This window comes from Manacus candei, unplaced genomic scaffold (assembly GCF_025592945.1).
Source record: "Manacus candei isolate 608988 ecotype Guabito, Panama unplaced genomic scaffold, ASM2559294v1 h1tg000022l, whole genome shotgun sequence".
In the NCBI taxonomy this organism is placed as follows: Eukaryota; Metazoa; Chordata; class Aves; order Passeriformes; family Pipridae; genus Manacus; species Manacus candei.
The window spans coordinates 4,295,492-4,317,625 of NW_026138070.1; the positions used below are offsets into that span (position 1 = coordinate 4,295,492).

At 43.9% G+C, this 22,134-nt stretch overlaps 2 protein-coding genes across 4 annotated transcripts in view; both read right to left on the reverse strand.

The window, feature by feature from the left end:
- The window catches only part of UBE4B (ubiquitination factor E4B), a 39,048-nt gene extending 24,709 nt beyond the window's left edge, over window positions 1-14,339 (reverse strand). The window contains exons 1-6 of one of the 3 annotated variants that reach the window (XM_051786207.1): window positions 14,160-14,339; window positions 7,573-7,759; window positions 3,942-4,077; window positions 3,372-3,459; window positions 1,004-1,148; window positions 176-404 (exon numbers count right to left, since the gene is read on the reverse strand). In XM_051786207.1, the coding sequence (XP_051642167.1) occupies window positions 176-404; window positions 1,004-1,148; window positions 3,372-3,459; window positions 3,942-4,077; window positions 7,573-7,759; window positions 14,160-14,183 (809 nt within the window). In that variant the 5' untranslated portion in view covers window positions 14,184-14,339. The remainder of the gene's footprint in view (window positions 1-175; window positions 405-1,003; window positions 1,149-3,371; window positions 3,460-3,941; window positions 4,078-7,572; window positions 7,760-14,159) is intronic. The other 2 variants (XM_051786209.1, XM_051786208.1) reach the window with 2 other exon arrangements.
- A 3,365-nt stretch (window positions 14,340-17,704) lies between these two features.
- RBP7 (retinol binding protein 7) lies at window positions 17,705-21,140 on the reverse strand. The gene is made up of 4 exons (XM_051786263.1): window positions 20,983-21,140; window positions 18,597-18,775; window positions 18,250-18,351; window positions 17,705-17,970 (listed from the first exon to the last, which is right to left on the reverse strand). The coding sequence occupies exons 1-4, from the start codon at window positions 21,053-21,055 to the stop codon at window positions 17,920-17,922; spliced, it is 405 nt and encodes a 134-aa protein (XP_051642223.1). The 5' UTR covers window positions 21,056-21,140; the 3' UTR covers window positions 17,705-17,919.
- Window positions 21,141-22,134: the final 994 nt, after the last annotated feature.

A 22,134-nucleotide genomic window follows, 5' to 3' on the forward strand; every position in this document is an offset into this window, starting at 1 on the left:
TGGCAGTGTAATCAAAAAAGGTGAAATGGAGGGACATTCACACAAAAAAAGAGTGAAAAACTTTAAAAATCGATTCTATTTATCGTTCTTGGGACACTTCTAGGCCCCTCTCTCTCTTCTAGTCTAGCAACCAATATTCAAGTGAAACCAGCATTCAGTTACAATCAGAAGTCACCTGGATAACGAACTGGAACCAAAGGAGCCCACATTACAGAACATGGGGCTGCTTCCTGGGTTGGAGCCCATGTTTAGGATGAGGCTTCTGTCGGGAGAGCGGGCGGCGGCAGCGATGGGCTGGGATGTAGCTGTCAGGCTGGCAAAGGGGTTCTCATCCCTTGCCTGGGTGGACATCATCAGCACTTCCATCAAAATCTGCCCAATCAAGTCCTTAAAATCTGAAAACACTGTTAAGAAGAAGAGAGTCAGTGTCCTCATCTCTGTCTTCAGCTACACATTAGTCAGAGACGTAAATATTAGCAGAGAATTCAAGGAAAAAGGACAGAGAGACTTCTGTGAATTAAGTGCTGCTTTTGGCAAAACCAACACACTGACACATCTATAATTATCACTCTGCTTGTATTAACCAGGTTCTGGAATCACAGCTACACAAAAATACAGCTTTTATGGAAAATACTGAAGATCAAAGATGACCTCATGCTGCTATTGTTGGTTATTGAAGTTGTGTTGTGTGTTCCACTCATATTTTCCCACCCTGCTGTTCAGTTGGGCAAGTTATGTCATAAAGAAAGGAAAAAAAAATAAATAAAAAAATGCATACACACCCCACACATAAAATAACCATTTTTAATTGGGTCATATTTATAGCTAACACAGAAAACATAGTTTGTTATATAAAATAATCATGACTCCTTGGCTTATCAAATTAACTGCCAGATGTCTGTTATGATGCAAGATAATTCATTGCAGCAAAGGGAGAAAAAGGTGAAAACAAAGAGATGGGAATGTGGCACTCCAGTGAAATAAGCCCTGCTCAGGTGCCCACCTTCCTTTGGGTTCTGCTTGAACTGGGCAGAGAGGGAGTTCAGGAAGATCACGTCTCTGTCTCGGTCCTTCCAGGACACTCTGAAGATCTTACAGACCAGCTGCAAAGCTTGTTCCTCAGACACCTCCGACCCAGACAGGGGCTCCTGGGGGGCAACAAGCCAAGAATCAACACCTTGCTTGCCACTGTATCAGTCAGGTCACAGTCGGGTACAGATCTCCTTTAAATGGCTTCAGCCCAACTCTTAATGGCAGATTTTGCATGTTTATGAAGGAATGTTGATGCATTTGACAAAATTTGGAGAAAACAACCTGAAGAAACGCAAGGGATGCAGAAAAGATGCAGCAGAAATACCCAAATCCAGCAGGACTCCCAAAACACATTTGAAAACTATACACTAAGAAGGGAAATTTAACCCAGATACCTATGATGTCTGCCTTAAGGAATTAATTGGGGATTCAAATTTTCATTATCCACAGTTATTTTAAGAGTTTCTTGTAAAAATGAAAGCACAGGAAGAAGCAAACTTCCCCCAAGTCTTTCCCAACTTCAAATCTTGCCCAAGATAGAGACATCTTTCACTTGAATGAACTCAGGACAGGACTAAAGACTCAAGAATTTGCCTTGTTTCCCTTTCTTCCAAAAAAGAAAGGTGATGTAAACTGTGCTCAAAACAAAAAACTAGTTTCTTTAACGAGAATGGTCCCACACAGAGGGTACCAAAGGTTACAGGGGAGGGCTCTTGCAACCCTAAGGCAGCTCTGAGTGTGCATCTGAAAAAATGATGGAACACAAAGGAAGAACAGTGAAGTGATTACCCCCATGATGTGAGGAGAGGTGGCTTTTAAACATTTCCAGAACATATGTGACAAGCCAGTCCCATCACTCTGCCCTGCCCTCCTCTCTGCTCCCCACACTGTAAAAGCAACATGATACACAAACTAGAAAATTCAGCTCCGTGGCATTTCAAAGGTTGGGCTTTGAGGCTACTTCCCTGCAAGAGTTCTCCTGTGAGAGTTGTACATGTTCACTAGAGCTAAAAAAACCTTCTGATATTTGACTAATATTAGTGCAGCTTGCACTGCAATGCATCTTGCTCCTTCAGACAGCAACACTCTCTTCCTTTAGAAAAAAGAAGTCAGTGAGGAAGAAAAAAACACAGATTGGAGAAAACTAAGGTTGCCACCAAAAATCTCTCTTTTTTTCTTTTAAATTTGAGACCTCAGGATGGCTCCCCACCCCCCCACTGGAAGGCTGTCCTTGATTCCAGGCTATTTATTGCCCAGCAAATAATGAAGCTGTCCCAGTGCCCGGCCTGCAGCTCGGGGTGGTTGGGAAGGATCCTGTGGCAGGTTATTGCTCCGTGGCTTCAGGCCAGGCTTTTACCAACAGACCTTATTACTGACAGGGCAGGAATAAACAAAGACATCTAATGAGCACTGCAAGTATTGCTGGAGAAACTTCTCCCCACTAAAATCATGTCCCATTTCTTTATGGCTCTGTTTCACACAGGCCTTAAAATCAAATGACAAAGAGGACAATTCCAGGAGTGAATCAGAGCTTTGCTTGCTTTCTTTTTCTACTTTAAAGGGTTCTACCAGCTCTCTAAACCTCGATAGCTAAATCTTCTTATGTATTTTCTTATAATATCTGAGGAAAACCTTATTACACAGCATTACTCCAGCACACATAACACTTCAAGCAGTACTTTTGTGAGCAGACCACCAAGTGCTACACAAATAAGATGCAACAATCTTCAAAGTCTCTTAAGAAATGGTTCTTCAGACCTACTGTGTATTAAAAAAATAGATATGGGGACTAATAGTTCACTTTGTTTTAAGATATAGAACAAAACATTTTCTTTAGAGTTTTCAAATATCATCTGTAAATCAATCCGAGACATCAAAATGCAGCTTTGATATTGGGACTTTTGCCTTGATATTGGGACTTTTGCCTTGATATTGGGACTTTTGCCTTGATATTGGGACTTTTGCCTTGATATTGGGACTTTTGCCTTGATATTGGGACTTTTGCCTTGATATTGGGACTTTTGCCTTGATATTGGGACTTTTGCCTTGATATTGGGACTTTTGCCTTGATATTGGGACTTTTGCCTTGATATTGGGACTTTTGCCTTGATATTGGGACTTTTGCCTTGATATTGGGACTTTTGCCTTGATATTGGGACTTTTGCCTTGATATTGGGACTTTTGCCTTATTTTTCCTTTACACGAATTTTAATGAGAAAATGCAGTGAAGAACTTGTTTACAGATGACACCTGAGGTTCCACCCTCTCAAAAGCACGTGTTCAAACCCTGGAGATGACTGAGCTCATCCCTGCTCCCTCTCCATCCAAAGCAGACCGACCTTGTCCGTCAGGCTCCGCTTCTCTCTGCGATCGTTCTCATCCACCTCCATGTTTTCAATTCCTGAATCCACATCAACCTGGGACATACTGCAAGTGGAAATAAGAGAAGAAGCCTGTAAGATGCTGACTGAAGGAGTGCCCCCTTAAGTAGAAGCAGCAGAGAACCCAATGCACAAACAGCAATTAAAATCACTGGTTGATAAATGCTTCTCATGTTACATTTATTTTGAGTTCAAGCATTCTAATTCCTTCAGCAGGCAATACACAGCCATCACATCCCATAACTTTTTCTTTTTTAAGCAGAGCAGCTGAATTATCCCCACTAGACATGCTCATCTCTTAATGTCTAAGATAATGCTTTATCTTTTACCACTTTAGGTCAGGAATTCCCATTAAAGCCAGACTAAAACAAGCATTACAGTGGTCTAAATAGAGTGTGATTTTTAAGCATTAAGCCCTCCTGCATTAACACAGCTGGGAGGGAGAAAGGGCAGAGCCTTGGCCTGGGAACAGGTTTGACCATCAGCATTGTGCCATGTTTGCTGGCTTTTACAAGCTGCATTTGTTACCTTTTCTCACAGGAGACACTATCAATATCCATGCTCTGGGACCGAGAGAGAGACTGGGATTGGGTTTCAAGGCTGTTGGATGGAGAACTGCTGAGGGAACTCACTCCTTCGCTGCTCTGGCTTCGGTGGGCTACTCCTAAAGAAAAGGCACCACCAAGGTGTTACTACAGAGGTGAGAAGGCAGCACATGTTATTGGGATGGAAAAGGAGAGGAAATGCTGTTTTTCAATCCAGCTGTTAAGTGTTATTAGTAATGCATTAGGAAATAAATGTTAATAATATTCAGTTAACTACAGGTAATCATATTTGCTACCTCCCCTTGCAGCAGCAATGTAGGAATGCTTACCTGCATTAAACACAAAACAAAGTTAATTTGCATCCATGGAGAGCTCAGAGACTCACTCCCTTAAAAACTCATCTTTCATAAGATTGCTCTGTCTACTTCAGACCTTGTCAAAGCCCCCTGAACTCTGTCCTATCAGAACAGGACTTTGGGCCATTACAATGGAGTTAACTGGGGTTAGGGTACAGGACACACACACTAAAACAATTTACTGGGAAATTACCGTTACTTTTCCTTCTCCACAAGAATAAAATAAGCATCCAAGAAGTCCTAACAACATGCACCAAGTGTAACACCACCACCATCATGACTTTGGAGGAGGGCTGATGTGTGTCAGGGGATGAACAGATGGACTCCCTTTGCAAGGGAGACTTCTCCACAGAGGTGTTAGACACCAGCATGGGAGGAGGGAAGTTATAGCTGTAACTCCAAATAAAGCAGAACAAGCCTGGCATTCAGTAACAAGGGTTATTGGTGAGTAACTTCAGGGCCATAGCTGGGTATTATCATTCATAAACAACATTTTTGAGCCCACTGGGTGTTCAGTGTGAAAAGAATAGAGATTGAAACTGAGATCCTCCATTAACTACCTATTTGCCAATATTAAATGTCTGCAAAAGATTTCACCCAGACAGCAAGGAAGAGTCAAGAAAAACCTCAGTTTCAGTTCTAAATGCCTATTTCCTGCAGTCCTGGAATTCTGGAGATGCACACTACAGCTGTGACACTGAGTCCTTGCAGGAGGCACAGCCCCAAAGCTCAGCACCACTTCTCCCTAACACCAAGGAGATCCAGACACCAAGGGCAGTGTCTGAGCTGAGCAAGGCTGCTCAGATCAGTCAGGTTAAATAAAAGCAACTTTCAGCAGCAGAACTTTAAGGATGCAGATTCCCCAGGGATAACACCCAGCAGCACTACACTGCCAGTGGCAAGGAAAGGCTGAAGTCAGCAGGGAATCCCAGCATGCAGCTGATTTAAGATATCCCAGTTACAGCCTTGTTTTACTTCAGGACATCATCGATTACAAAGGGACAATATTCCTGGAGTTCTTCATCTCTCCTCTTCCCCCAAAAATCTGGCTAAGTCAGTGGATAAAGAGACCACAGCAAACATGGCTTACCAGGGCAAAGGACTGCATTGTTCTGCATTCCCTTGGGGTCTGACTCTCACTGCCAGGAAAATGTGCTTTAACAGTGATGCTGCAGCTCTCATTACCAGGCCCCCTCAATCCTACCCACCACCTTTTCACAGAATTTACTTGCACCTGAACTTGGCTGGATCAGGTACACAATGAAATACCTGACACCTAAAGTTCCAGTTGTCACTGATACACTGTCTTTAGGCTCTTCAAAATATTTCCAAAACACATACAAAATAAGGATCATCTTTTCCATTAAATTGGTGCCTAAGTCTGATCTCACCATGACAGGCAATCCTTGAGAACAATGGATGCTTACAAGGACACCATTCTGCTGGGGCTGCTCTGTATGTCCAAATGAATTAAAATCCTCTGCAGTCACTTTATGCTGCTGAAAGGAACTGCTGCAAACCACACAGCATTAGCTGAGTCTTCATTTATGCTACATAAACACAGTAGATAATCTGTTATGGAGAGTTTTCCCTCATCCATTCCCCAGTTTAACCCCATCTCTCACCCTGGTGTGAAAAAGGACACACATTAGTAAAAAGCTGCAATGAAGGCACTGTAGGAAGCAAAAACTGTAACTTCTGTTTCTGGTCATCAGCCAATTTGGGCTGCACAGTCAGGAACTGCCCAGATGGTTCTTAAAACAGAAATCTCCCAGATCTTCAATATCCAACCACCCCAAACCTGTCAGCCAACATCTGGGCATTTCTTCCTTCACATACACCTTTCCACACCTCCTGCTCTGTTGGCATTATTGTTTATCCAGTTGTGCACTAGGATGGATCAGGATCTCATCTATTTGAAAACCAAACATTTATTTTTCCTGGGTTAGTTTTCACTTGGATTAAGTCCACAACCCACCTCGCCACAAAGCTACTACAGACAGCAGAGCAAGAAATACTCCTTTCAGCAAGAATCCAACCTAAGATGGATTAAAACAGTCGTGTAACCACAGGCTGAGGGAACACAGTGAGTGAACTCTGCACTGTTCTTAAAAAAAAAAGTCACCTCTGCTGCTGGGTTGTTGTCTGTAATCATGAGGACAATACAGAGTGTTAAATTCCATCTGCAATGAGATTTTCCTCAGGAAAAGCTTCTGATAGCTTTTCTCTGTCCTGCTTTGGATACAAGGCAAGAGAACAAGCAGGAAGGAGTCACCCCTAGGTATTTCTGAACAGCACAGTAACTAAACTACAAGACTTCAGCTTGTAAATTACCCTATTTGCCAAAGGGAAAAACATGGCATTTCAGAGAGCAAATAGGTAAAGGATAAAGAATTCTGCAAGCTTATTAGAAATCATATTGAAAACTTGGTTAGAACAATCCTGATGTTTGTTTTGTGATTGGTTTTGTGAACCTCTCAGCTGAGAAACAACAGGCAAAACAATTTGGGTTTTCAGATAAAGACCACAATACTGGCAAACGTGCTAATTTGTTCTGATTTTTAAGACAGACGACCTGAAATCAAAGTTTTCTAAGTCAAATGTGTTATAAGAATATTGTCTTCACCTGTCTGCAGAGCAACTCTCCCAACTTCCCCTGCTTGCTGCATTTGTCTGATTTTAATGGATCAGCTCTTATTGCATCTTCTGAAATAAATACCATTTGTAAGCATCCTGCTTGTATTCACTCCAGTAAACAGTGAATTGGCAAAGTAATACAAAGCAGAAAGCAAATACTTCGTTCTTACACTGACCATGCACAGTCACAGCCTGCTATTTTTAATTGTGCCGAATGCTCGTAATTAAAGATCAAAAATGAACTTGGGACTGATTGCTAAAATGGACCTAGAAACCAATCAATAAAAACTGTGTTGCAAAACCAGAAAGGGATTTTTCCTGTCTCCTTGACAGATCTTTTCCCTAACATTGTGCAATATTAAACTGTATCATGAGCTTTGGTAACCCACATTTTAAATGCCACGAGTTTATTTACCACCTGGAAAACAACTGTGAACGGAATAAAATAAATGGAAAACCATTTGTTAATTGGAAAGGAAAAACAAAAAGCACCCTCAATCACTGCTTCTGAGAGTCCCTTTTAACAGCAGCAGAACTGAGGCCAAAGCCAGCGTGTGCTCTGAAGAGAAGGGGGTGTGATGAACGTGAGCAGTGAGGTTTGGTCTGGAGGTGCAGCCTCACCTGATGCACCGATGGGAGAGGTAGCTGGGGTCATGCTGTGGACATTTAGGCCCAGGCTGTGGGAGGGACCCGGGGCTGGTGCCACCACGGGAGGCCCCGGGGGGGTCTCTCTCTGCGGGGACGTCAGGGGGGTGGTGGGCTGGGACGAGGACCCTCCTGCCAACCGCGCCAGGCGCCTCCGCCGGATCTGCACGGGAGAGAACAGACCAGATGAACCTCTGGGTGCCCCCACAGCTGCACAGGAACAGAGAAAAACCAAATAAACACCTCTGGGTGCACCCACAGCTGCACAGGAACAGAGAAAAACCAAATAAACACCTCTGGGTGCACCCACAGCTGCACAGGAGAGAAGAAACCAAATGAGCACCTTTGTGTGAACCCACATCTGCACAGGGAACAGAGAATAAACCAAATGAACACCTCTGTGTGCACCCACATCTGCAGAGGGAACAGAGAATTAACCAAGTGAACACCTCTGTGTGCACCCACATCTGCAGAGGGAACAGAGAATTAACCAAGTGAACACCTCTGTGTGCACCCACATCTGCAGAGGGAACAGAGAATTAACCAAGTGAACACCTCTGTGTGCACCCACATCTGCACAGGGAACAGAGATTAAACCAAATAAACACTTCTGTCTGCACCCACATCTGCACAGGGAGAGAATAAACCAAATGAACACCTCTGTGTGCACCCACATCTGCACAGAGGAGAGAATAAACCAAATGAGCACCTTTGTGTGGATTCACATCTGCACAGGGAACAGAGAATAAACCAAATTAACACCTTTGTGTGAACCCACATCTGTACAGGGAATAGAGAATAAATCAAGTGAACACCTCTGTCTGCACCTACATCTGCACAAGGAGAGAATAAACCAAATAAGTACCTTTGTGTGCACCCACATCTTCACAGGGAACAGAGAATTAACCAAGTGAACACCTTTGTGTGCACCCACATCCACACAGGGAACAGGGAATAAACCAAATGAGCCCCTTTTTGTGCACCCACACGTGCACACCCTCCCCAGGCTGCCCTCTGCCCTCCCTCCCAGCAGGTATTGACTCCTGGAAAGGCAAACATTGCAGCTTTACCTGACAGCTGCTCAGTGGGCTCAGTGCTGTGTCACACCACCATCAGCCCCTCCATGCTAAAGCTCTGAGTGTGGATCTGCTGCCCTGGGAAGCCCTTTGCACTGGGGAAGGCCGTGCCTGTCCCTCCAGGGGTTGGGTAAGACACATCTAACATTTACTGCTCAGCAACCTCAAAACCTGCAACACTCCCCCTCATTCATTCTGGCATTTGACAAACTGCATTACTGTGATAAAAGGGACAATATGGACACGACCTTTAACTTCTCATGACACCAAGACACCTGTGCTAAAGAAGGTCCAGCTGAAGGTTATGCAAGACCACCACTGTCCAAGTTAATCCCAAACAGAACTGCAACACCAAAAACATACAACTCATCTGCTGGACAGAAGCACCTGGAGAAGTGAACACAGAGTAAAAAACATCCTCTCGTCACCTACACACATTCCACCACACAGAATCTAAAAACCAGTATTTTATTTTTAAGACAAAGAAGCACCTGCCTTCAAAATCCAACTTCACAAAACTGTTATGAACCTGTTTATTAAAAATTGTACGTGATGGCAGAACACTGAGGATATACACGAGGAATAAATAGGCAAAATATAACTTAAGAAAACTCAATTTGTAAGTGCTTCAGGTTGCCATAAATGAAAAACAGGATGTTCCCAAACCTTACATCTTCAGCTTGAAAAAGGCCCAAAATAAAAGTATCGTATTTGAGGGTGTCAACTCCCTGCAAAAATGAGCAATTCCTGTTATTCTCTTTGTATTATGACAGTCAAGCATTGCACACAACTTAACAGTGCTCATTTCTGCTCATAATCCTAAAGAACTGCCAAGCAAGTGAAAGGGTGAACAAAAGATTTGTGTCAAGTCGATGTCTACACTCCACTCCTGTACCATTTAATGGCCTGTGAAACCTCCTCCAACAGGAAGAAAAACAGATCAAATTAAATCAGACTTCAGAAACTGTGGGAAAACACTGTCTGGAACTACATCTCCCTCCACGACAGGTGTCACCACATGAACATGGAAGGCAGCTGGGATTTCTTTTTTTTTAATTTAAGATCCAAAAAAATGCCTGTGAATAGAAACTCTCAATCCTTCCTCCTTGTCAAGCAAAATAGGGGAGCATAAATGAATTGTTCAGCTTTGCCTTAAGTAAAAGTAACACATGTTAGGGTCTTTCTCTTCTCCACTTGTACCTTACATCTTAATTTTTCAGCTGTTCATCCACCTGTTTATCTAAAATAAAAAAATTACAGAACTACCTCAGCCCCCAGAGGTATAACTGAGAAAATGTCAGCTCTGTGTCCCCATATCTGTTTTCCCTACTGCTGAATCCAAATGAAGTGCTCACAGCTCACAAAATACCAAATTAAAAACAACCCAGCTGAATTGAAATCTCTCTGAATTGGGGGTTTGATTAAAAACTTTAAAAGTTCCTTCCTCTCCCTTAAGCAGACCCATAACTATGTATTTCAGATAAAGGGAGGAATGGAAAAAAAATACACACACAAACAGTCCATATATGCAGCAGTGTCTGAAGGAGAGAGATGAGGATTTATTTTTCTTGGGTTTTATATAATTAATGTGATGTGAAGCTCTTCCACAACTGCTCATAGTCATCCTTGCTAGTAAGTCCCCAATCTGATGCTAGGAAGGAGATGTGTGAGGATAAAAAGGCAGAGATAATAGCCAATATATTTATCAATTTATTCTCAAGTGCAGCCCAATGTTGGTTACTCAAACAAGGTCACCTCCCCATCATCTCCCAGTCCCAGGCAGGTAACTGAGGTCACTCGTGGTGCTCAGCATCCCTTCCCCTCCAGTGCTGGGCCAGGTCAGTGCCCAAGTCACAGCAAATCCAGCTGCAATCAGCACTGCCCCAACAGGAGGGCACCAAGACAACCCTTCTGTTACTCTCAGTCCATCAACCACCCACCTTTTTTAGGGGCCAATCCCCCAGACTGACTTGCCCTGAAAAACAGTCTGAGATGTGCCTGGAAGGAGAAACCTGCCCAGACACTGAGCTACTTTGAGGTAAGACACTGCAATTGAAACTAATACAATATTTTTCCCTGCCCCTTTAAGGATGGTAAATTATATTTACCTTCCTTACTGCTGAACAAAGGAACATTACAACATAAATAAACTCTGAATATTTTTCCCGCTGACAGACACAGCTTTCACAACTGAGGGTACACTGAGCAAATAAAGGACCACATCTGGATCTTGGATACTCTGAGCTGTCATATTGCTTTAGGTTTATATAAAATTATCAAGGGAATTTGAAGTTTGATCTGAAGATTAGGAAGTTTTAAGCAAACAAAAAAGGAAAAGAGAAACAAAGATACTACGCTAGAAAGGCAAAGGTACAGGCTGAAAAAGAAGTTTGGAAATACAGCATAAAATTGGTAGAGACATTCTATCCAGTTAATTCCCTGTGTCCTCAGACACAGAGAGGAGGGAAGATGGGCTTTCTGCTGAGGACATAACACAGGGGCTCAGGAGATGGAGTTTGTTTGCACAACACAAGGAGCCCCCAACCTGTTGCCTTCATGTAACCCAAATAACGGGTCAGAACTGGGGGAGCTCCAAGTGACCTGTTCCCATTCTGGACTGAATGACTCCCCAAATTACCACCAAGCAGCACATGGCTGGGCTTTTAAAACATTTTCTTAGGGAAGTTCAGGGCGTTTGAATAATCCCCAACCCTTGATTTCAGCAATAAATCCCTGCAACAGGGACATGACAAAGCTGTTTGTGTCATTGTTACCTAACACTGACAACTTACTTGGGGTTGACTATTACAAGGGCATTGTTTGCTCCACAGCCCATCTTCCCTACAGAGCACAGCTCCAGAACTCAGTTTAACAGCTTAATTGAAAAAAAAAATAAATCTAATTGGTTGGATGGAAAGAGCACATTGGTTTTTAACCAGCACAGCCTTTGCTGGACAGATCTGGACTGTGTCTTTGAACAGGAGTTTTCAGAAACACATTTTTGATCTTAGTGGACTTCTTAAAAGCTGTTATCTGGATGCATCACAACAAAGAATGTAAAAATAGCACCCTGTTAGAGCTGGTTAACTGATAATGTAATTCTGCAACAGGCCAGTAAAGATGTACAACCAGGAAAGTTGTACCTCACTCACTCCCAATTAAAAAAAAACTGCTTTAGTGGTAACTGCTTAGTGAGACCCTAAAGAAATTTCTGATTCTACCATCAAATAGGAGAGTTCCAAATCTGTACAATAAAGAGTAATTTGAACAGATAACTTCATTTTGCTTATATTCCTTAGAGCACCTTAAACTGGTGATACTGGTCATGTTCTGTGCTCAGAAAATGCTACTCAAAAATCACGTATATGCTGGAAGACAATAAATTAACATCATTCTTTCCCACCTTATGCCACATTTAGCTTGATTCTGCTTTTTTATTGTGTAGCCCCCATTCTCATCTTGGGCTAGCTATTGTGATAAAATTCACACACTAAAAAGGAAATTTCTTTTCTCCCCTCTTAAAAAATTACTGGTCCATACAGAATGACAACTTCTAGTGCTCAGCAAACACTGAGAAAATTTCAGTGAGAGACACTTGATAGCAGTGGAAAATACCTCCTTGAAGCTAAAATACATCCTATAATCCCAAAGCCATTGTCAATTGTATCTATCTCTCTTCTTTTTAAGCTGCAATCCCTCAGTGTTATAACTGATTATGGTTTGATAGAAGATAATCTTATCTGGAAGAGCCTTGCAATTACTTTAAACTGCCATGAAGTGTTTTTTCACCTTTAGTCAGGGCCTGATAAAAAGTTTGAATCTAAAGAAGTCACAGATAAGGTATTTTAGAAGGTGATTTTTCCATTTAGTCTGATCTACTGCGCCAAAGAAGAGTAAAGTGGAGATGTGGAGGAATATTAAAATAGACTTGGCTCTGACTTTCCAGTGAGGGATCCATTAATAACAAGAAGTGACATTGTGACTCTCCTAAAATGATACAAGATTGTCTCAAGCAATCACCTAAAAGTCCAGTCAGCCTGATCCTTGCTGAATTGGACAAGAAAGACCTGGAAAATTTTGAGTCACTGGAGACAAACGTTTTGCCAGAAAAGGTGGATGAGTCCCCCCTGGAGAACTCCTGTCCTGCAGCCTCAGAGCCACGATGCAGTGGTTTGGTGATGTCAGTGCTGAGGCAGGGACACAAACCAGCTTCCTCAGGTCAAATAATTCTGAAATTAATCATAAAACACCTCACTATCAGGGCAGCTCAACAATGAGAAGAACTGTCTGTAAACAAAGTGCTCCTGAAATACACCTGTAAAACTGGAGATCCCTTCACACAGCAGGAACTACAACACCACTGTCCCATCCCACTCCTCCCAATGTGGGAATTGTACTCCTTTTCCCAGGGCTGTCATACAGTATGAGGATGTCCATCAAGTAAACAGCACCAAGTATTTTCTCTTACATCGTGATGCAACACAGCAGGATTGCTAAATCATGATACACAACATGATCCAAACCATCTGAACCTTATGGAATGCAAACCTGAGGGACACCAGCAGCCACTGCTCCACAATCCCACTATGAGATATAGCACAGAACAAAAATAACACCTTCTGATCCTCCCTGGAATACAAGCACTGAGGCTGCACTGCAGCTGGTTCAATACAATCTATTTTACATGCATGCAATACACATTAATGTGAAATTATTATTTTTAAGTTATGAGAGATTTCAAGTTTTACGTGATTTGGGTATTACATTGGGACAGTGGAAAAGTCTCTATGTCCTGATCAGTACCAGGACATAACCCATTTGGAAGTCCTCTAGTACATGAGCAAAACATAAAACCTCAGTCTATATTAAAAAACAAAGCAAAACAAAAAGGAAACACCACCTTTTAAAAGGAAGAAACAAGAAACAGTTCAGGTTATTCCATGGCACAGGTTTGTCCATTACAACCTAACACTACAAGGCTTCAGTGAAAGAGCAGGAGGTTGAATAAATACAGAAAAGGCAATCAAAGGAAGCACTGGAAAACCGAGAAGCCTGTTTCGAGAAGAAACGACATTAAATATAAGGCCACAAACACGCCCATCTTGCTCCTCAGCAAAGAGTCTTACAGGCAAGACGTTAAGTGTATTACTACGCTAAAAGGCTGGGTGTTTTAGATCACACAGAGAGCACAGCGAGGGGACACGCTGCACACAAAGGCCACCTGGCAGATGGGAGAGGAAAATAAACAATTAACCAGGAGAGCAGCCACCCAACCCCAGGGCCGAGCCGGGGGGCCGCGGGTCAGGGACAGAGCAGAGACAGGGGGACGGAGAAAACGCCGGGGAAGGACAGGGCGAAGGCAGAGCCCCCCAGGATCGCCCCCTCCCCAGCCCAGCGTCCCCTCAGGGTCCGCACAGGGCCCGGCCCCGGCCGGTGCCCCCTCCTCGAGGCCCGCCCGCCCCTCAGGCCCCGGCCCCGCGCACTCGCCTCGTCCGCGCTCAGCTCCTCCATCGCCTTCCTCTTAATGGTGCCCGGAGGGAGGGCGCGATCCTCCGCCCCGCCGCGGGGCCGCTCCGAGCCCGCGCTCTCCTGCCGCCGCTGCCCCCCGGGCCGCCTCACAAGGGCATCTCCGGGGCGACCGCCGCCGGCCGAACCCACCGCCGCTGCCGCCCCCGGCCCCGCCGCCCGCCCGCTCGCCCGCGCCTCCGCTGCCGCCGCGGCCGAGGGGGAGCCGCCCCTCCGCGGTGCCCCTCACACACCCCCTGAGGCCCCTCAGCCCCGGCCCCCGCCCGCCCGCGGCCGCTGCCCCGCGCAGGGATTATTCATCAAAACAACAGGGCGGCGGCGGCCATCTTGGGGGGCGGGATCACGTGACCCACCGCACAAAGGGGGCGGGGCCGCGCCGGGGCCGCGCGCGCGCCGAGACGGGCCAATGGCGGCGCGCCGAGGGGGCGGGGAGGGGCGGGGCCAGAGAGGCAGGGAGGGAGAGAGGGAGGGGCGGGGCGTCCGTGAGGGGTGGGAGAACGGCAGGAGGAGCGAGGAGTCCGTGAGGATTCTAAGCAAAGCGGGTGGGGGTCCGTGAGGGGTCCGGGGAAGGTGGGTTCAGGAATCCGTGCGGCTCTAAGGAAGGCGGGCTCGGGGTGCGTGAAGGGTCTAAGGAAGGCGGGCTTGGGGATCCATGAAGGGTCTAAGGAAGGCAGGCTCGGGGGTCTGTGAGGGCAGGGAAGAAGGGCAGGAAGGAGCAGCCCCTGGGGCGTCGCCGCCTGCCCGGGGTCGGCTGCAGCCCCTCAGGGCCGCCGCGGTCCGAGCAGGGTGAAGCCGCTGAAGCCTTCCCCGCTCCGGTGGGTCCGTGCATGTTAATCCCTTCCCAGTGATGAGGGAGTGAGAATCCCCAGGAATTTTACCTATTTACTGCAGTCTGTGTAACACATCGACGGAAAACCGAGGCACTGAGACCCTGTTGAGCACTGGGCCCTCAGCCTTTCCTAGATGAAGTTTGAACCTGAAGCATTTTTTTTTCTTTATTGCCAACTTTTCTGCACCTGGTTTTTTCATTATACCACAAAATGGTATCTTTGTGAAAGATATTCATCTTTTGCCTCGAGGAAACCAGTCAGATTAGCTGTGAGTGCATTGGAGGGTCACCGCCCCCAGCTTGGGTTGTTTGATCGGTTATAAACAGGTAAAAGGCAACAGGATTTTTAAAAGCTGTGATTTGGAAGGGGATAAACAAATTGAGAGCTGCATCAGCAGATTTTTAGCCCAGGATGAGCAGGCACTAATAACAAGACCTGAACAGGGCAGCGGGGTTGAGTCAGAGAGGGAAAGAATCCCATAAAAGCTGGACAACAGGATGTTCTAAGATGGAACTAAACTGGTCTGTATGAGCAATTAGGACATGGTTTCATACACACTGCAAAGAATCACGTAGCAATAAAATTGATTCGAGCTTTGAAATGGGTATATGAGGTAGGTAGGATACTTGGTCTTGTGTTTTTATGCGCATTTTTAATGTATCGATCTAAAATTTTTTTGAACAAAATCTTTTTGATGACTTAACTGAGGTGCTCAGAAAGGAAAAAAAGAATTTTATAAATAATTGGATCATAAGATATATTGTTGGTCTTTTTATAGGACATATGTATATTCTTACCTTTGAATTTTAGATTACACTTCATTTTGTGTTTACCTTCTTGGGATTTTCTTTTTTTTTAAGAAAATTGAAGTGGTCTGAAACACCTTTGAATAAAACCCTTCAAGTGCTTCTCTGTCCTTCAGTTCAAGTGCTTCTCTTGTCCTTCAGTTCTTTAATTCAAGTTCATATCTTTTTGGCAAAGGCTATATTAATGCCTTTATTTGCCCCCACTTTCAGAACATGTGACTACTCCCTTCCTTTTTTTTTTCCCCACGAATTTCAAGGTGTTTAATTTGTGTTTTATGAAAGCATGTGGGTCGGTTTGCATGGAAATGAAATCAGAATAAGCAGTCTTGTCACTGTAGTAGCTTCTCTCAGCCCTAAGATCTCCAGAGCATCCTCAAGCAAGTTCTGCCTGGCATTACCTGCTTCCAGACCAGCAATTTGAAGCAGGAAGGCAGCAATAAAAATAACATCACTCTGCCGATAAAAACTCTTCTATTTTTATCAGGAAGGGCTTCCTAACAGCAACCCCCTTAAGGACTTATGACACTTCCAGTCATGCAGGTTTCTAAGGCTGCCTTTTTCTGATTTCTGCTTGGAGCCTCTCTCTGTACCAACAGAGTTAAGGTCATCGTTGCCTTTCTGCGTTGCTTTTACTGGAAGGCACAGCTTGAAAGCTGTAGGGTTTGAGAAGATCTGCGCAGTTAAACACTTAAAACGTTTACGAGTTCGATGTAGGTACAGCACGTTGCAGAAGCGCCATCCAGTGGAGCAGAAAACTCCCTGTGGCTGCCGCTGTATTTCATTGATGGATGCTGGCAGGGCTGCTGCCTGGGTTTGTCATTTCTGTTCCAATAACGCTGTAACAGCAAGTTCGTTTTCAAACAAATGAAAAGCTACTCAGTTCCAGAAGGAAGACACTGTCAGGATCCATAGAATAAACACCAGGTGTTTTACTGCTGGTCCCCACATTTCCTTAACTGTGTAAAGACCATTAGTTCTTTTCTTCTTATTTTGGAAACCAGCTTATATTTACACAGGCCTTTAGTAATTATGGGGAGGTCAATCTAACTAAAACCTTTATAGGCTTCAACAGATTTTGTTTGACTTTGGTGGTGGCTTTAAACCTTCTGAACTGATGGGAAGTATCAGGAAGGTGGTGCTACTCATGTTTCAAAATGTCAAGGACTATTTTTTCATGTAAAGTAATTAAGTTGCTAAGCTAAAGCTAGAAGTTAAAACTCTTTTTCCACTCCTGATACACTGTTAGTGTTACCAACAGTGCACCAACTCATTTCACTTGTACCTGCCAGGTTGAACTCACCACTTCCCTGTGTTCATACAAGGCAGAATAAAACCTGCTGCCCCACGACCTTCTGTAATATTGCATAAAGAAAAATATTTAACCTAATTGAACAGCTGGATGCAAAATAATCTGAACTAAAGGAGCATCGTTTTCACTCTGTTTATGTGCTTACAGAGTTCACTTATTTTGCAGAGTGGAGTCTCCTGGATTACTCACATTCTGGGATTTGACCCCAGGCTGGTTTCCTCTGGCAAACTCAGCGTAATTATTGAGGAGGAGGAGGAAGCAGCTATGGCACAGTTGGGACCTCACACACACATGCAAGATACAGGCAAGTGAGTTAACTACTACTCTGCATCTTAAAGAGAAACATTTTGAACAATAAATCCGTGTTCTTTGTTGTTTGCTTCATTGTTTATCTTCCCTCCCATCATTCCCCCTGTTTTGTTTGATGTTCACATGCCCCTTTAGAATTGGGGTTCTTTAGAATCCTTGTTTTAATGCAGACTCTTAGTCAACCAGAGACCCAGGCCATACCACTTGTTTTGAGTTGGACTTTTTCCTACAGAAACACATTCAAAAGTAAGGTACTTGAGGTGAGTTTGGTTTGGGGCATTTATTAGCAAAAATCAGATTTTTGACACTGGCAACAGCACACTTACTTCCTGAGCCAGAAACATCAGCCCATTCAGGTTAATAGGCACAAGGGATCTGATCTTGTCTGTAGGGCCATCCCTGGACATGAAGTGTGGTCTCCTGGGTAGAGCTGTCTCTGCAGGGAGGAGCCAGGACAACACCCAGAGTCAAGCTCTCTTGAAGACCTGTCTGCACACTTGGTTCTCACAACGGAGCTCCTACCAAAAAAAAAAACCAAAGAAACAAGAGTATAGATGTGCATAGTAATCAAAGGAGCTGCTTCCAAAAATGAACATGAATTCTTTGACCCCACTCTGGCCACGTATAATAACTTATGCTTGACATTACAGTGAAGTTGTTGCAAAGCAGAATGTGCTTGCCATGTATCATCCATTACAAATACTACAGAGCTAGGAGACTTGTGCACACTGTGACCACATTATAGACCTTATTTTGGTCATGTAGAGACAGAATTAGTAGGAATTCAAAGTCAATACCAGGTGAAGGTCATCTCCTTCAAGCCAGTGAGTCCAGCCCCTGTTCTTCTTCTCCCCAGTCTGGACACAGACAAGTTTGTCATTTTCCCAGGTAACCAGGCTCTGTGGAACAGGAAACAAAGAAGTGTTTCTGCAAAATACTCATAGATAGTGTCTATTTTCCTACATAAAAGAGGACCTAAATACTACTCCTGAGTGAAAGTGAAACTCCTTGTCTGTAACTCAGGCTCCTACCTCTGTGCTGCATTACAAAGATTATTCTTTAAACAATTTCAGCTCAAGTATCTGGATTGATCAGGGCATCTTAATTTTGTAACAGCCTCTTGATTTTACATATGCGTTCTTACCTTGCATTTTCTGTTATCCAAGCCTTTATTATCCTCTTCAAATTCTTGTCCCACTTTGAACTCCAGCAAATAATCTCTGAATGTGCTGGTGGTGTGGATATGGAAGGAATCACCATCTTGTTTGATCACCTTCTGAGGCTTCAGCACTTTGGCTATTTTGCGGGTTGCAAAGTCAATACCTTGGACAGGAGGTAAAAAGGTCAGAGTCATATTTATTACCAGCCATTTGGACAGCCAGCATTTAACCTGATTTACTACTAGAAGCATCTCTTAGGTAGTTTTGTTGCTTGGTCAGAACCTTTTTTTCTGTTCAAAGCTGCACATTACACAGATTTAGACATCCTCTTGTACATTTTACTCTTTGGAAACCAGTTTACTTGTTACCCAATTCCTACACAAGATTTATAGGACTTTGGGTCAAAATACTTGGTTTGCCACACACAAACACCTCAAGCTTGGTCTCAGACTTACCCCTTGTTTAGTTAGAGGGAATAGTTAGTGCCTATTCTCATCCTTTGTCGAAGGAAAGGAAATGTAAGAGTTAACAAGAACTATCTGCACCCTCTACCTTAAATAGGACTAAAGGAAGGGCAGTCTCAAAATTAATTCCTCAGGCTTCTTTTAAGGACATGCCACTTGCTATTAGCACTTTTTAAGTACTAATATAAACCATCACACTTGTCAAAAGATTTCCTGGTTGTCTGTAATGACCAGTCAGTGACAAAATCCTGATGTTCCTGGTAACACTGAGCTCCAGGCAGTGCCTCCAGAGTATTTTCCATTCCTCCAGTGAATGTTTCCTTAGAGGAACAGGCAGGCAGCTGAAGCACATTCCATCCCAATAGCATGCTCAGAGTTAGGGTTTCTGGCAAGGGGATGGGTAAAATGGGGGCTGTGCATTAATTTAGTTAGTTGCTTTTGCCACCTAGATTAAAACTCTCATTTTATAGGAACACTAGAAGTTTCTCACTTCATGCAGGCTGGGGTTGTGATCCTGCCAGGGTGTGTTCAGCGACCCTGTGTTGGACCATATGGGCCAGGAGTCAGCCTGTGCCACTCTGGGCATTCCAGATGTGCCAGCATCTGAACCATATGGGCCAGGAGTCAGCCTGTGCCACTCTGGGCATTCCAGATGTGCCAGGATCTGAACCATATGGCCAAGGATCTGAACCATATGGGCCAGGAGTCAGCCTGTGCCACTCTGGGCATTCCAGATGTGCCAGGATCTGGCAGGCACGTTTTCACATGTTACCAGTTCATTTCAGCACAGAGGGATTTTGATTCAGCACTCACAACAGCCATTCCTATTAACCCTTAACAAGAACGTGTTATAAAAGCTATAAACATATAAACTACTTACAGATCTGTTCTTTAGAGGTGGATATAAATGAAGGGAAGGGCTGGGCTTGGCATAACCACATCCTTATCCATAACCCTCTAGTTCTTCAGCTGACCAGGTATTAACCTCCCCCCTCTACTTGCCCTGGCAGACAAGTGTCCCATTCTAGCTCTGCAACACTGAGTTCAGCCTTGTTTTGCTCAGCATGCTGGAAACCAAGCAGGACTGATTAAAGGCAGGTTGGAAATCATCAACAGGATCTTCCCCTCTACTTTTAAGTAAGTTCCCCCGATCACATGCTGAAAACTAATTGCATTTTCTCACAATATTGGTAGTTATATTTAGTTTCAAAAAGCCCTTTATTTAGCTGGACAATGTTTATCATCAAGGAACAGACAGAATCTCTCTCTGATTTGAAGACATTAACACATTTAGAGTATAGTATTTAGTATCCTAACTGAGGAATAATTACTCATGATGGGAGCACACTTCCTCTTTTTTTTTCTTTCTGCTTGATAACACAGCAGGATTAGTAACAGAGAAGGGTCCTTTCACTCTGTTACAAATACCAATTAGACAGTTTAAGTAGATTCCCTGGTATAGATACAGCCAGAAAATAGATTTCTTTCTAGTTGTGTGAACCATAACCACCAAGGGACAGTGCTGGTCACCAGCTCCCACAGGTCACAAAGGTAGGGAGGGGTGGGAGAGGCAGGAGAGGAGAGGGCAGCACAGGAGGTTCCTGCTGTCACAGTCTGTAAAGAGCTTTGTACAAGAGAGCTAATGAAGTCCTGAGAACTTTCTTAGCTCCCCATTAAAGCACTGTTAATCTCTCTATACATCAGGCTTAGAAAGCCCCCAAAGCTGCAATGACAGGCTCTAGTAATGGTCTGTTTATCAACAAACAAAGATCCTTCCACTGTTTTTCAGAGAAAAGAAAAAAGTTTAAGCAATGTCTATGTTTTAGAAGAACTTAAGACTCTTAAAATTCAGAAGGACCCTTATTGGGGGAAGGGAGGAAGGACAGAATCAGGTATTTTCACCTACCTAAGGCCACCATATAACCTTCAAAGTTGTCATTGCTGACAAGGTTCCAGGTTCCACTGAAATCCACAGGCATTGCCAGACAGCAGAAGGAAGATCCAGTCAAAAAAGCAAAAATGAAGAAGTAATTTTCTAACCAGACCTTATATAAAGCAGATTGTGGGTGGGATTATATGCCAGGGCCTTTCCTATGGAGGGGAAGGGTGCTACTGCTGGGCCAATGGGTGAGAGGGTGTTTGTGGAATGGCTTCAGCTGTGCTGGAGGGAAAAGTTCACCGTGTCCGAAATCTTTGTGTGGAGCAAATGTTAATAGCCCAAGAGCCACAATGCCAGCCAAAAACTGGCTTGTGTCCATCTTGTACCCTTTAAAGGGACTGATTTTATCATTACTAAAATTTCCTGCATGTTTATGAGATCTGTGGCCTTATGACCTGAAATCTGTGTCTTTGTTGAGAAGCTGAGCAGCGACTCACGACCGAAAAGGTGACCTACCCCCTGTGAAGATGTGCTGGATTTGAACAGGCAGGGATTGACTGCTAAACTGGAGAGAGTATTACACCAATCCATTTTAAAGCAGTGCCTATGACAGTAATAGAGATAAGAATTTTATCTTGTTGCCTTATATCTGGAGTGAACAGGAGGCACATTCAAACAGTACTTTCATGTACATAAATGTAGCTCTCCCCTTTGCTTCCTACTCTTCACACAGACAGGAGAGCTGATACAGGAGTTGTTCCACTGATAGTTTATGAGATGCTTTGCTTTGTGGCAGAGCACACAGGCAGTGGAGCACAGGATGCAGCTTCAGTGCTGGACTTCACCTTCAGCAAAGTGATAGATGCCTCAGAAGTGATGACCCAGCAATGGGTTTTGAAAAGAGAATAAAAAATGCTTGACTTTTGAAGAGAAATGATACAGGGAATTTGGAAGTGAGGAAATAAGGGATTTGGAGGTGAAGAAACTCATCTACACTTACTGTATTTATCTATTTGCTGACTTGTGTTAGGCTGAATAAAAAGGATAACGTTTTGCAGAGAAGTTTCCCTGAACTTTAGCTCCTTTTCTGGAGCTGGCAGTGTGACCAATGTGACTCACAGATGATGTGAGGAGGAAATCAGGACGTCAAAGCTTGTTTCCTGTTTGCAGCTGGATGTT